The following is a 14,813-nucleotide window of genomic DNA, read 5'->3' as shown; positions in this document are numbered from 1 at the left end:
CAACAATTTTCAGTTTTAATATATAAAAAGATTCGAAAACCATCTATTCTTCTCCTTCCAGTTCACAGTTTTGCTTTTCGCTTCAGTTTGTTACAAAATGTGAGAATGTTAAATGGGCGTTAATGTTCTTACAATGCGCTTCATAAATAGTGAGTAGTAGTGGACAATATATAAGTGAAGAACTGCCAGTCTGCTGAGCTTATACAAACGAGACCTCAGTCCAACGCTCCCAAAAAAGGTTGTAAATAGCATAATGTCAGAAAGAGGCCAATTTTAATTTGTCAAACTGCAAAGTGAAGTTTCTTTTAAGTTACATTTGATGTGCACAGGATTTTTACAACAACTGAAAGTAACATAGTTACTTCATTGGCACTAGGTGCCTGGAAAATACATAGAACCCCTTCAAGCTAACGAAGCATTGAGTGCTAATTTGATACAGCTATGTGGAGAGCCAAAGTGGGACAGCAGTGTGTGGACTACAGCTAAGATGCTTAATCTTCATAGCATGGCAGGTAGGAGAAGGCTTTCTCCCTCAGGACAGCTTGTGTATTTAAATCGTCAGAAATGATCCATTACTGTTTTCAGCGCGTGTGCAAAAACACAGAGAAACAGTAAACAAACAACGCAGCGCTCGCATGCTCTCGTAGTTGGAACACACACTGCTGTAACCATGCTGTAAACAATCTCTGTTCACAGACATTATGAATAAACTCACAAGCTTTAAGTATTCAACTTAGCTGAGGTCTTGTCAAAAGAAAGGACCCAGAACAAGTCTGGAAGTGAGTTGCTAGGAAATGAATACCATTAAGCTTCGCTGTCAGGTTATGTTTTACTCTGCAGCGTGTGCTGCCATGACAGCTTGGCTGTACTCCAGTGGAAGTGCTGGTTTTATCTATTCCCTCCCTTTTTTTTAACATAAACATGCTCCACCATCGTAGAAATAGACAAATGTTACTCCGCGCACATGCAGTTTCTTTTGTGTAATAGTAAAATGTGATGTTTTGCTGAATTCGACAGAACCCGAATCACTTTGGGTTACTTTCATCTACCAAAAATCTTATGTAATTGGAAAACGTACTCAATGAAAAAAAAATAAAAAACACCAGAGGGAAAACAGCAAGAACTTGCTTTGTGGTAAAGTAAATACTGGTTAATATTTTTTACTTTGCTTTGTGATGTTTTATAGAAACAAAGCAATTAAACTTGGTAGACAACCCTGGCAACAGCAGCAACAAATACAGCCATCAAACACTAAAAATAAAATGGGATCATTAACATTATGAGTGCTCTGAAACCATACAGCTCTAAATCATTGTGACAGGATGGCATTTGGCCTTTCAGTGACTCCTTTCGGAGTAGGTGTGAATAAGGTGTGTGTTAGAAGATCAGTGTCGGTTTCGTGCAAAGCGAACAATTTACAGACACTCACCTGAAGGGAGTTCCTCCTCTCAATGGCACGCAGGGCCCTTTGTTGTCTACACGACAAGCCATTATTTTTCTCATGCCTTCTTTTTTATCTTGTTTGAAAGTTACCCAAACAAGACCTGCAGACTTAGTAACTTTGATATTATCTAAGCATGCTTCGCTTGAAGGGAATCCCTGTGCGCAGGTTTTTCTTTTCTTTCTTTCTTTTTTTTTTGGTTGCTTCTTTTTTTATAAATAGGACTGGAGAGCCTGGAGGCAGCAAAAACAGGTTGAGCACAGTTGGAACAGGTTAAATCCTGTTAACAGCTCTGAGATATTTTTGTTCTGTTTTCAAGCAGTTGCCGTGATTTCACGTGAGATGTCTTTTTTTTTTCAGGCTTCATTAAACAATTAGACACCAACAAACTTGAACATTTTTGCCATAACTTTTGTACATCAAGATCCAACATACAGACTTCTAGTAAAAAGGACTGAAATGTTTAGGTACAGGGCAGCAGACCATGACCTCACGCAACTGTTGTCCATTCAAGATGGACAACAGTTGTGGAGATGTCTGGTTTAAGGTCATACAGGTTCAACAAGCAAAAAACACAATAATTAGATGCTTTGTCTTGTACACTTCAAAATATTTTTGAAACAATTTAGGTTTTTCAGTAATTCTTATTTATTTATTTTTTTGACATCTTATCTTGTCACATCCACAAGTTTCAATATTTTTGTTTGGGTTTTTATGTTCTCCATTAATGCAAAGTGGCACATAGTTGTGAAGTTGAAGACAAATTGATACATATTTGTAATTTTGGAAACACAGGGCAATTCTGGACAGAGCAATCCAGGAAAAAAAAAAAAAAAAAAACTTTTTGGGGCTGACTGAAGGCCCAGGCAGAGGTTGACTTTCCAGCAGGACAATAAAACTGTTATATAAAAGATTTTTACTGTGTTCAACATCCTAATATGGTGGAAAAGTTTAAACTGTATGCTCACATGAAGAAGATCTGCTGTTTTTAATCACCAAAGACAACATGGTTAGTGACTTTGGTAATGCAAAGCCTAACGTAAGTAATTGAGTTGTTTTTAAATATTGTGGCCCTTTCTCACTGAAAAAATCTGGTTCTATGAAAACATGCATTACCAATAAATTACATAGATGCCTGAGAAAATACGATACAATTCAGTTCAGTTTATTTACATAGTGCCAAGTCACAACACACATCATGTCATAGCATTCAGAAAACAAAAGTCAATTCAATCGAATCATACAGACAGATTTCTAGAGAAGTACATATTCCAACTAACAGTAGTTATCAAACATTGCAGTTGAGTTCAGTTATTTATTCAAATTGGTTCAAATGTTTTTGTGTTTCAGTGGAGCAATCTTCGAAAGAATTTCTCGGCACAAAAAAAAAACAATTATTTTTCTTTTAATGGTTTTCTGGCCACCACTCTGACCAGTGATTACAATTACCTGTAACAGGGATCACAGAATGCCACATGTTGTAATTTTCAGGAAACACCCTGAATAGCTTGTAATAATTATCTAATCAGAGCTAATCATATCTTTGTTAATTTTTCCTCTAATGTTTTTCCGTGGGAAACTGTCTGTAAACTGTCAGATCAGGGAGGGTGATAAAGCTGAAGAGCTGCTTCATTGGTACGCTTCATTGGCACTTAGAAAAGCATATGAACACAAAGGAATGGCATCAAAACTTTTATTAGACTTTATTATTTTATAATTGCAGTTAATCTGCAAAACTTGTCCTAACCTTAACAGGTTCCGTTACAGTGTTGAAATGGCTCTTCCTTTGCTCCCACACTGCCTGCCTTACACAGACTGCAGTGTTTAGTCATCATCCAGTGATGCTGGCAGTGGTTTTGGAGCTCTGTTGCTTGTCAGTAACAGCTTATGGGTGTTTGTCTGCACTAAGAGAGACTCAGCACAGACATCACTACAAACAGAAACCTTCAGATAACAAACAGAGAAAGACTTGGTCTTTTGATTCTTTCTCTGCCATCGCCAAGGCTGTTATGATGTTACACCAACCATGTTTTCTGAACGTTCTGTGATATGTTTTTGGCTGAATTACCCTCATTTTGCCTTTAAAAAAAAATGATCGGTTTGAGTAAGTTTATTTAAGAGAAGTTGAGAATGTAGGCTGCTCTACAATATGGCTTGGAAAAAGTTCAGATGTCTGCTTTTTATTAGTCCTTCACACAGGGCATCTGTGCTCACCATGAAGCCATGTATGCCTGTCCTAAAATAACTTCCAGTGAGCATTTAAAACATGGTTGGTCATTAAGAATCTGAATTTCGATATGCATTTGCATTCAATCATCTGTACTCTGATATCCCTTAATAAAACCCAGTGCAACCAATGGCCTTCAGAAGTTACCTTACCAGTAAATAGTGTCCATCTGTGTACTGCATAGGTTTGTTGGTGAAAAAAGGAAATAGAAATGAAAGCAATTTCCCTTTTATAGTCAGCCATAAGCCATTTGTGGACGCAGTAAACTTGTGAAAGATGTGCTTTGACATAATAGGTACAACACCAAACTTATTTACCTACATGCAAAAAAAAAAAAAAAAATGGGGAAAACGAAGAAAAAAGAAAGTAAAGGACAACAACTATCCTCAGGCATCAGGCATATCATGCCCAGTGGTGAATGATATGTTGATTTTTTTCAGCAGGGACAGAAAAAATTCAGTTGATGGAAGATTAGCTGGAGCTGAAGACATAATAATCATGGAAGAAAACCTGTTAAAAGCAGCACAAGACTTGAAACTTAAATGTAGGGTCATCTTCCAGCAGGATATCCTGAACATACAGCCAAATGTGCAGATAAAATGCTTATATCAAAGTATTCATACCTTAAAATGGCTCGGTCAACGTCCAGACCTAAAGTTAAATGAGAATATGTGGCAAGACTTGGAAAAATGATGTTTGCAAATTATATCCATCCGAAGACAAATGGCCATAAATATCGGCTTCTGAAAGTGAAACACGGCAAAAAGACTTTCTGCTGCATTCACTGCGAAAGAAAGTGAACCGTTTCATTTAGTCAAATGAATACAATTCACTTTTTAGTTTTATTTCACATTTAGATCACTATTCTTTTGCTTCAAAATGCCATGTTTCGTGTTGGTCTATGACACAAAATACCAATGAAATGCAATGATAAAAACTTAAAGGAGTATAAGTGTTTCTGCAGGGCTGCAGAGTGGAAAAGCTGGTAGGCCTCCTGCCTTGCAGCTTTTCCACTCTGGGTTTGAATCCTGGCCAAGTGTCTTTTGAAATGAAATTTGCATGTTCTCCCTGTGCATGCATGACTTCTCTCTAGGTGTTCTAGCTTCCACCCACAGGTCAAAAACATGACTGTTAGGTCGATATGTCTGTCTAACATTGTCATTGTGTGCGAGTGTGTATGTGCGAGGTACGTCCATGGTAATAAGCATACATCTTTATTTTAGAGTATGCAATGAGTGTTTGTAAGTCAGCAAGATCCACTGCTATAATGACCTTGACAGATCTTTATCGCAGAGCCATTTGGCACCTGTTCTTACTTTTTTTTTTTTTTACTTTATGTGTTTATGACTCTCTGATTACCATCTTAACAGTGAGAGATTGGATTTGGCCTGAGTTTTTTAATCCGGACCTGAAACTATTATTGTACCATCAAAGACACACAGTCATAATGACTGACGCACTGAAAGGTGAGGACTTTAAAACAGAGGACAACAGCACCCATATTGTTGCGTTTTTGACAATGTTGCAGCCATATATCGAAACATAAATCCAGGTGACCTGCACATACTTGGAGTATAAAACTACTTTTAAGACATACAAAAAGCCTTTGTGTGCAAAACTGGGGATAATCTCAGACTCTCCTCAAAAGATCAGAGCTGCTGAAAGTCAACGGAAGACGGTTGTGGTCCTACCCGCTGTTTAAAAAATGTAATTAAAATTTGACCTAAATCCTAAGTTTCTCCATAATATTTAAGCTGTTGTGCAACACACCAAAAATACACCTCAAAACGCTTACTAGGTAGCTAATTATAGATTTTTGTTTCTGTCACGTAATGACAATATGCTGACATGGTTTCAGTCTTTAACTTGTACAAGCATGTACATCTGTAAATAGCAGCCATCAGCTTTTAGCAATGTATAGAACATTAACACGCTGAAAGCATGTCAGCATATCATCATGACCTGACAGGAAAGGAAACTATAATTAGTTGGAGAATGCATTTTGAGGTGTATTTTTGGTGAGTTGCACAACAGCATAAACGATATGGGAAAACTCTTTGGATTTAGATTACATTTTAATGCCCTTCTAAGGAGTGGGTAGGACCATAACTGTCTTCCAGACACTGACTTTCAATTCTTCTAATCAAGGGCAAGACATCTGGCCATCTGAAGTCATTCACAGTTTTGCACGCAAAGGTTTTTTGTTGTCATTGAAATCTTTCAGATAGAGCTGCTGACATCATCATACGGTTAATTTTGGACAAAGTGGTATGTGCTGCAGCTCTTTACGTCACTGAGGAGCTAATCGATGTTGACGACTCTTAATTTGTTGATGGCGTTAGGAAAAAAAAAAAAGAAAAAGATGATAAGGCTAAGACATTCACACTGCAACGCCTCTGAACATTTTGTTGTGTCTTGCTCTTTTTGAGCTGTTTTTAGCAACAGTTTAACTCCAAACACAAGAAGTCATCTAAGTCTGTTTACTCTCCCTCATATTTTCAAACAAGGGACTGGAAGAAATTCCATTGCAAACACTTAGTCAAGTGGAACTTTCTTGACTCGTTTCTGTGTTTCTTTAAACAAATTCCGACAACACAAAACTGCAATGTAGACTGCAGATACTATCTGGTCCTCAAAACACGTTGCTGGTTTGATTTTAGTCTCAAATACACATAAGTCTGGTTTGTTACACTCATTGATAACGTAGAAGAGGGAGGAACTTATGAGCCAGTGTGTAGGCTTGAGATTCCAGGTTACAGGCTCTCTGCAAGATCAAGTTAGTGCTGCTCGACAACTGTACGTTCTTGTCCAGGAAATGATATATTTTGCATGCTTTGCGTTTGTGTTCAGAAATTTTAAACAAGAACACCTTGTCCCTTCATAGGACAAGATCATAAGAAAGGAACTCATTCCTTCAGCTACCTGTCAGCTGAAGTCTGTCAGTCTGCTAAGTCTCTGTGCACTTTATCGTGACTTATCCAAAGTATGTTCATGGGAAGAAATAATGTGCATGATGCAGCACACGACAATCTCCAATAAAAGTTTTGTTGAGTAAGTTATACATACCTTTGGCATATTCAGGCTTCGACTTATTTTTAATTTAGTATTTTAGTTATTTGATGAGAAATTATATGTGTCTTTCAAAAAATAATGAAATGTCTTTGCTTGTGACTTGAATCGTTACTTGAACGTTAGTGACTTAGTCCAACTCCTGCTTATTAATACTTGTACACACAAAAAAAGACATCTGTTTTGAAATCTGTGCGGGGAGGTTTTATTTACTTTGGCAACTGCCTGGGATTCCCTTGTGCTTTCCAATCAAATGGTCATGTGTACTGTTGCGCTATGTTTTTGCATGCGTGGGAGTGGTATGCGCCAAGCCGTGATTATTTACGTCATTGATTTCCTCATTCCAAAATTTCCAGACAAGGGTCAAACCCAGAATAGCAGACATTTCCAAAGGTCTGATCTGAAATCTCAAAATCAGTTTGTCTATGACGTGCACGGCGGCGCTTTCATAGCTATTTTACAGTCGGTGGTGTTAAAAAGGAGCCATAGTTGGCATACTTGTGCAGCTCAGACAAAAACATTTTTTTTTTGTACTGAGGAGAGGAAGTTTTCACCATAACACTTGCTAATGTGTAAGCTTGGGGAAAAAAATGCGTTCATGAAAGGGGAAGATGCTATCTGATTGTGTATCTGCACAAATTATTATTATTACTATTTTATGTAATAGTTTCATAATTCAAATATTAGAAGACACAAAGTGAAACTAGCAAAGCAATACATTTCACTGTACTGAATTTCTTTATAGGTGCCAATAATCTTTATTTTTTTGTGCAGACAAAAAAACTGGGCAATGGGTGTAAGTAGAAAAGACAAAAGCTTTCTGAAACAAAAGCATAGAATGTACAAAGCTTGGGAAAACTTCTTCTCTTCATAGAAAATACATTTTCACAAATGTAGTAATTCTGACACTACTGCAGACAATGTTTAGAATGTCATGTTATTTTAGAAACACACTTCATACTAATGCCTTAGCTTGTGTTAGCTTAGCAACGTGGTGTTTAAATATATCCATAGATCGCACTCTGTACGCCTTATTTTCACTGTGCATTCATACTTGAAATTCCAGCTATGACGCTATAAGCTCTCCTCCAGCAAATCACAATGGACCAGAGAACTCACAGAGTTGCACCCTGTGCTCTCACAAGCTCCTACTTGCAGTGAAGCAAACAAATACCTACTGTTTGGGCTCCTGTCATTATGTGGCTGGCTTAAAGGAATCTCCACTTGACATGCCACCATTGAAAATAGTGACCTTGCCACAGCTTCAGGTGTCACACTTAACACAAACAGATTACTACATGGACAATCCAAACATCCACACCAGTACAAACATGTGTAAGCAACAGTTTTAAACCATGGTTTGCACACTCCTCTGTGGAAGCAGTTGGTGACTATGTGTAGCGTGACTATTATGTCAGCTTTTGTCTGCAGGTGTGTCTAAAGGGTATTGTTTTTCAGATAACCTTTTGCCGCTGGAGAACCGAGAAAAAAAGCGGCGTTGGTGTTTGTTTTTAAAGAGCGACGGTGACTCTTAAACAAATAGTTATTTTAGCCGGGCCAAACTCCCAGGGAAATATATGACTATGAGGATAATTTGTTGAAATAGTAAGAAGACCTAAATATTAGCTTTAAGGACTTTAAGGCAGAGTTCAGACTTTAATTGGTTTGTTTGGTTTGTAGCCATGACTCAAATTGACTAAAACCGAGACTTTTCATTTAGAGAGAACATAAATCACTGGAAGCAATTTGTCATCAATCATCCTCTTGGCACTGAGCAACAAGATGAACAGGACTCAGTATTTGTAGCACTGGTTTCTACTCTGGTTGTGAAAGCTACAACCTGTCACTGACAGATTTGATGTAGCAGATCATGAGTGCATTGAACTGTCTAAATTGTAGTTGTTATACTCGTTATCACTAGTATGACATTTTACTAGTTTGTCATGCTAGTAAGTTTAAAACCCACAATGGACTGTAGGAATTTTTACAGTGCTTCGTAAAAATATTCACACCCCTTGAATTGTTTCACATTTTCTCCTGCTACATCCACAAAGTTAAATGTATTTTATTAGCATATAGTGTGAAAGTAACATGTTTATAAAGTAGAGAGAAACTGATACATGGTTTATTTTTTTCTGTAAACAAAAATCAGAAATTTGACAATTCTCAAGCTGCCGGCATCTCACAAAGCTCAAATTTATCATGTGAACCTGGAAACTCATAACTGTGGGTTAATAATTGTCATGACAATGAGAGGATATGCATTTAAAAGCACATCAAAACTTTGAAGAAGCTCCCTAGATCAACTGTTCCTTTGGGAAGAGTCAAAAAGGAAGTTTAAATAAAATATTAAATAAAAGCCATAAGTAATCCCACTTGCAACAAACAAAGAAAAAAAAAATACTGCTCATCTTGAAGCCACTATTACTACAATGAAACATGGTGGTGTGGTGTGCATCACTATTATGGAGATATCCTACAAATGAATTATAACTGGTCTGAAAGGTGCTTCTTTAAGGCATTCACTCCTGGCTGCTCAGTGCAAAGCATGCTACACCTTTCAGACTTCTATATGAATAGAAAAACCATGAATACTTTCCCTTCCAATTCATAGTTATATGCTTCTTTGTATTGGTCCGTCACATAAAATTATTCAAAAGTGCATGAAACTTGTGAAACAAAAAAAATGAAAAATTTCATGTAACTCGGTGTTTATGCTGCCTCTTGAAATGAACACTTAGCATCTATCTTACAGTAGAGAGTTACGCCCCCTGGTTGTTACAGGTGAGATAGTTCTAGAGTGTTTGAACACTTTCAGCAGGTACGGTGCAGTGTGTGTTGAGAGAAGTTGTCTCTTTATGTTTGTTTTATACTGCGTGATCAGTCAGTATTCATTTGTGTTATTCTGTTTACTGTTACGCAAGTACTCTATTTGTAATACCTATTCAGATGAATAGGTAAACAGATGATAAACATTTTTTTTTACACTTTTTTTTTACATGAAGCCCCGCCTTATTTTGGGTTGGTCCTTAGGTGAGGATGATATAAACAATAGTCCGTAGAGTAAAGGTGAGATCGGCTGTAGCGCTCCGGCAGGTATGACTGGAAAGACACTGGCCCTGAGAGACTCTCCAAGGCACCGCGCGTCTTGACGCACAAACCACTTTTACGCCAACAGCTTTCCTGCGTTTTACCCTGGATCTCGCAACTCTAGCACCTCTATCAGCATGAAGTTAGAAGTGTTGTGTGGAAACCATGATATGAAGCAGCTTGAGATCACCGTGGATGGAGAGGGGAAAGAGAAGTCCGCTCTTTCTGCAGAGGAGGAACTGGGGTCCGATGGAGACTGCGTGGCCCACAGCCCTTCACTGATTGCTCCGGGTGGCAGCAGCAAATCGAAACCGTACACACGGAGACCCAAGCCCCCTCTTTCCTACATCGCTCTGATCGCCATGGCTATCCGAGATTCCCCCACCGGACGTCTGACTTTGGCGGAGATAAACGACTACCTAATGAAAAAGTTCCCCTTCTTCAGGGGCAGCTACACCGGCTGGAGAAACTCTGTGCGACACAATCTGTCTCTGAATGACTGCTTTCTGAAAGTGCTCAGGGACCCATCCAGGCCCTGGGGAAAAGACAATTACTGGATGCTCAACCCTAACAGCGAGTACACGTTCGCTGATGGGGTGTTCAGGCGCAGGAGGAAGCGCATCAGTAAGCAGTTCAGCCGAGTGCATGACGTGTCGGAGAGCGCAGAGGAGCCTCAGAGTACCGACAAGCCTGACCCAAGCAGCGAGACTGAGCCCCGTCCCAAGTTTACAAGCTCATTTGCTATTGAGAGCATCCTCAGCAAGCCTTTCAAAAGAGACTCAACCAAGCAGCCATTTTACCCTGCATTTATCTGGCCATACTCTGAACTTATGCTGCATCACTCAAGCGCATCTGCTTTCCCCCATCCGTTGAGCTGGGCTGCTCGTTGAACCTGGTGCTGGAATGCTTTTCCTTATGAGCAGAAAAAAGACAGACTCATTTTGTTAATCTTTTCCTTTTTTTTTCTTCTTGTTTGAGAATTGAAAGTCATCAGTGAGTGATACTTTAATTTATTACCTTGTTGATGCTGGCATGTTTTTTTTTTTTACCTTTACAGGCCGCCTTTTCTTTATTTATTACTTTGTTGACAACAATTAATTGTAAATGTTACTGTGTACAGTACACTAATATCTTTGTTATTTGGTAGACAAAAAGTATCAAAATGCACTTTGTTTTCGTTGTCTAAACGTCTATCATAAAATATTTAAAACCAGCAAAAAAAAAAAAAAAAAAAAAAAAAAAAAAAGGGTACAATGGTGTTGTTATGTGTTATTGGAACCAATAAAAAGCTCCTCAGATACCAAAGCAATAATGTTTATTTATTTGTTTGTTTGCTCATTTATATAAATCTTGAAAATTTTGATGGAGTTCATTTTGATTGTTGTACTATTATTAAAACATTATTTTTTTTCTTCTGTCCATCCATCCGTCCGTCCGTCCGTCCATCCGTCCGTCCATCCATCCATCCATCCATCCATCCATCCATCCATCCATCCATCCATCCATCCATCCGGGTCTTTAAAATCAAAGCCTCAAGGTCCTGTGTCCTGTACCTTTTAGATGCCTCTGCTTCAACACACTTGAGTCAAATAATCAAGCAATCACCAAGACTGCTGATGATGTAATTCGGCTCTTTGATTCATGTGTGCTGGATGAGTGGCACATCTAAAAGTTGCTGGACATCGGATCTTGAGGCCTAGATTTTGAGACCGTTGGTCCATGCCTTTATCCTTGCTGGGTCACAGAGGCCTGGTATGTATGTCAAGCAGTGGGTCAGATGGGGTACACAATGGACAGGTTGCCATTCCATCCTGGGCAACAATGCACATATCTAAGATCAATTTTAGAGAAACCATTTGACCTGTCAGCCAAGCTTTTGCACTGTGGGAGGAACCTGGGTTCACAGACTGAACCCACAGCGTTCATGTCCAGGATCATCTTTCTCTTTCTGCAAGGCAACAGTGGTGCCAAACAATTGTAGCAATTGGGGCGATTGGACTGTAACTCTGCTGCCAAAGACCAGCAAAGTCGAAGTCTTCCACTTAACCAATGCTTAACCATTTTTTTTTATTTTATTTTAGATTAATTTGGGGAGAGGAAAATGGGTTACATATTTCCAGGTGTAGGGTTCTTTATTTGTCATTTATCTATGACTATTTTATGTTTTTGTTTGCTTTTGCAATTTGCTGGACAGTCTAGTAAAACGCTTGAAATTCTGTTTTTCAGAATTTTGAGTGTCACTGACACATGAACATCAGTGGACCCCTTCAGTCCACCTTCAGTCCACCTTCAGTCCACCATCTAAGAAAGCCCTTTAAAGCCCCCCACCCCTCCCACTCCCTGCATTTTTTTGAGCGATTTTTCATTTAAAAACAATACTTGCTTAAGAATTAATTTATCAAGGGATCGAGTCCAAACTCAAGAGGAAACGGAGCACTTGGAATCTGTCTGTGGTATTCCTATACAAGCTGCATGCTTTGACAAAATAAAAATAAACGAGGTAAAATGCGGTCTTTTTTTTCCCCCCTGTCAGAATCCTGTCCTGTAGATAACACAGTAAGAACGACTCTAATGCTAAACAACTTATGCACAAACAGTCAAAAAGTGAATCGTGGGAGGGGATTAGTCTTGCTCTAATGCGCTGTGTTCAACTCCTTGTCTGGATCTTGGCCAGTGGGGCAGGGAGTACTTCCTGATTTCTTGGATTTGTGGGGTAAAAAGCAGGATGCGTAATAGGGCTCAGGACACAGAGGAGAAAACGGATACTTAGTCGAGTTCTGTTTGGCCGGGTAACAAATGCACAAGTGAAGTGGAAGATCTTTATTCCCCCTGTCTATAAAGGATCATTGCCAACATGGCCAGTGAGACGAATGACGGCAGAGGACCGCTTATTGCCACGGCTGTAAACCTCGCAAAGCATTTTAAAGGAACGTCTTGAAATGCTGCGTCAGGAAAGCGGAGTAAACTACGTTACACGGGGAAGCGGGAGTGCTTGCATTCAAACAGAAGCGCGAACATGACTGCTGAGATGCCTCAACAGCAGCAGCAGCTGGATCCCTGTGATTCTGCGCGCTCCTGCGCCGCGCTGCTCAGCCCGCAGCCAGACCCGGAGAGCGCTCAGGGCGCACTTGGAGGAAAAAAATCCACCACGAGCTTGAGGCGCCCCGAAAAGCCGCCCTACTCTTATATCGCACTCATAGTCATGGCAATCCAAAACTCACCGAGCAAAAGAGTAACTCTGAGCGAAATTTATCAGTTCCTCCAGGCCACGTTCCCCTTTTTTAGAGGATCGTACCAGGGTTGGAAGAACTCCATTAGGCACAACCTGTCTCTAAACGAGTGCTTTATAAAACTGCCCAAAGGTCTGGGAAGACCTGGGAAGGGTCACTACTGGACCATAGACGCAGGAAGCGAGTTCATGTTCGAAGAGGGGTCCTTTCGCCGCAGACCGCGAGGATTCCGGAGGAAATGCCAAGCTATGAAACCAGTGCACAGGATGATGAGTGGCATCGGGTTTGGCGCGTCCATGCTGGCGCAGAACTTTGATTTCCAATCTCCTCAAGTCTCAATATCATACCATAGTAACTACAACCTAGATTTAGTGGGTAGTGCAGTTCAAAGGGGATTTGAAGGACTTGGAGTAGGCCGTCACATCCCACACATTTCATCCACCTCCCTGACATCCTACGTGACGGCATGTGAGACAGCATCTCACACCAATTATTACCCAGACAGCAGCAGCAACGGCAGCAGTCCCTTACACTGCTCACCAACGACAAGAGCCACTCTGGACCGTACATATGCGTATGAAAATGCCGCCTCGCACTGGAACGCACCTGAGGTGTCCTCGCACAGAAAACAGCAAGTTCTGCAGTCAAGCTGCAGCAATCCCTTTGCAACTTCACCTTATTCTTTGCCTCAGATCCATTTTCATCATAACACACGAGAATCATCTGAGGTGGCAGGTAGAAACCCCACTTAAAGAAAACTGTGATGCTGAAGTCTGCGATGCAGTTTATTCACTTATTTGGTGTTGGCTTGTCTTAAACGAGTTTATAATTTTTTTAAATATTTTTTTAATTTTGAATTAAATGTGGATGGACATTCTTGATATTTCCAGTAGTGTGTTTTAAATATTTTAAATATTTGCTTATATATATATATATATATATATATATATATATATATATATATATATATATATATATATATATATATATATATATATGTATATATATGTTCTAGTACATTTCAGAAAATAACGCCTATTTCTACTGAAAGTCTTCCAAAAAATACGATGATTGACCCTAAACGTTAAGACGTCATATTGTAGGTGAATTATAGACGCTTCTTCATTTGTGATACGTTTAAATGTTGATCATTTCATTCCATTTAAACTGGCACCTATCATGATTTTATTTTATGTTATTGATGAATAACAGACGAGTGAAGGAAGCTCTACTATAAACTGCTTGAAGAGAGACCTGGCTACATTTCTGGGCCTCAAAACTGTGTGGTGCAATGTGAGAATATTTTTACTTGTGTATTATTTTTGACCTTTTGTACGTCCTACATATGCTGCACCGACTATGTATTAAATAATAAATAATACACACAACAATAAAAACACATATGAGACACAAGTATTACTACTTTGCAACAAAGTAGCAAAGTGCTAAGACGTTATATCACTTTGTGGACACTCAAACAAAATGAGGCAGAATTGTTATCTTTTAACTTAGCTTAAGCCTAATTTGCATAATATTATATTTAAGATTGAATTTGAATTAACACTGTCAAACATTTTACTCATTTTACTATTTTAGGCATGTTTTAGTAAAAAAAAAACAGTTTTTTATTTTTATTCTACAAACTACTTAAAACATTTCCTCTAAATTATTATGAAAAGCATAGTCACTTATGTAATTCATTTGCAGAAAGAGAGATAATATTGCAATTAACAAAATATATATATATATATATATA

The 14,813-nt window shown here is 38.9% G+C and overlaps 2 protein-coding genes across 2 annotated transcripts in view; both read left to right on the top strand.

The window, feature by feature from the left end:
- Positions 1 to 9,787: 9,787 nt before the first annotated feature.
- LOC106948610 (forkhead box protein Q1-like) lies at positions 9,788 to 11,187 on the top strand. Its single transcript, XM_015034381.1, has one exon. It carries the CDS (start codon positions 9,965 to 9,967, stop codon positions 10,715 to 10,717), a length of 753 nt encoding a protein of 250 aa, XP_014889867.1. The 5' UTR covers positions 9,788 to 9,964; the 3' UTR covers positions 10,718 to 11,187.
- Positions 11,188 to 12,553: 1,366 nt separating this feature from the next.
- The window catches only part of LOC106948609 (forkhead box protein F2-like), a 7,298-nt gene continuing 5,038 nt past the window's right edge, over positions 12,554 to 14,813 (top strand). Inside the window, exon 1 of the mRNA XM_015034379.1 lies at positions 12,554 to 13,792. Coding sequence (XP_014889865.1) covers positions 12,844 to 13,792 — 949 coding nt within the window. The 5' untranslated portion in view covers positions 12,554 to 12,843. The remainder of the gene's footprint in view (positions 13,793 to 14,813) is intronic.

The sequence above is a fragment of the Poecilia latipinna genome, unplaced genomic scaffold (assembly GCF_001443285.1).
Source record: "Poecilia latipinna isolate Pla-1442-1.1 unplaced genomic scaffold, P_latipinna-1.0 Scaffold297, whole genome shotgun sequence".
NCBI lineage: Eukaryota > Metazoa > Chordata > Actinopteri > Cyprinodontiformes > Poeciliidae > Poecilia > Poecilia latipinna.
The sequence above is the reverse complement of the archived record's forward strand: the minus strand, read 5'-3'. Positions and strand labels throughout refer to the sequence as shown.

What these genes read in the sequence shown, in the direction of transcription:
- LOC106948610 (XM_015034381.1), top strand. Translation starts at nt 9,965, where the DNA reads ATGAAGTTAGAAGTGTTGTGTGGAAACCATGATATGAAGCAGCTTGAG.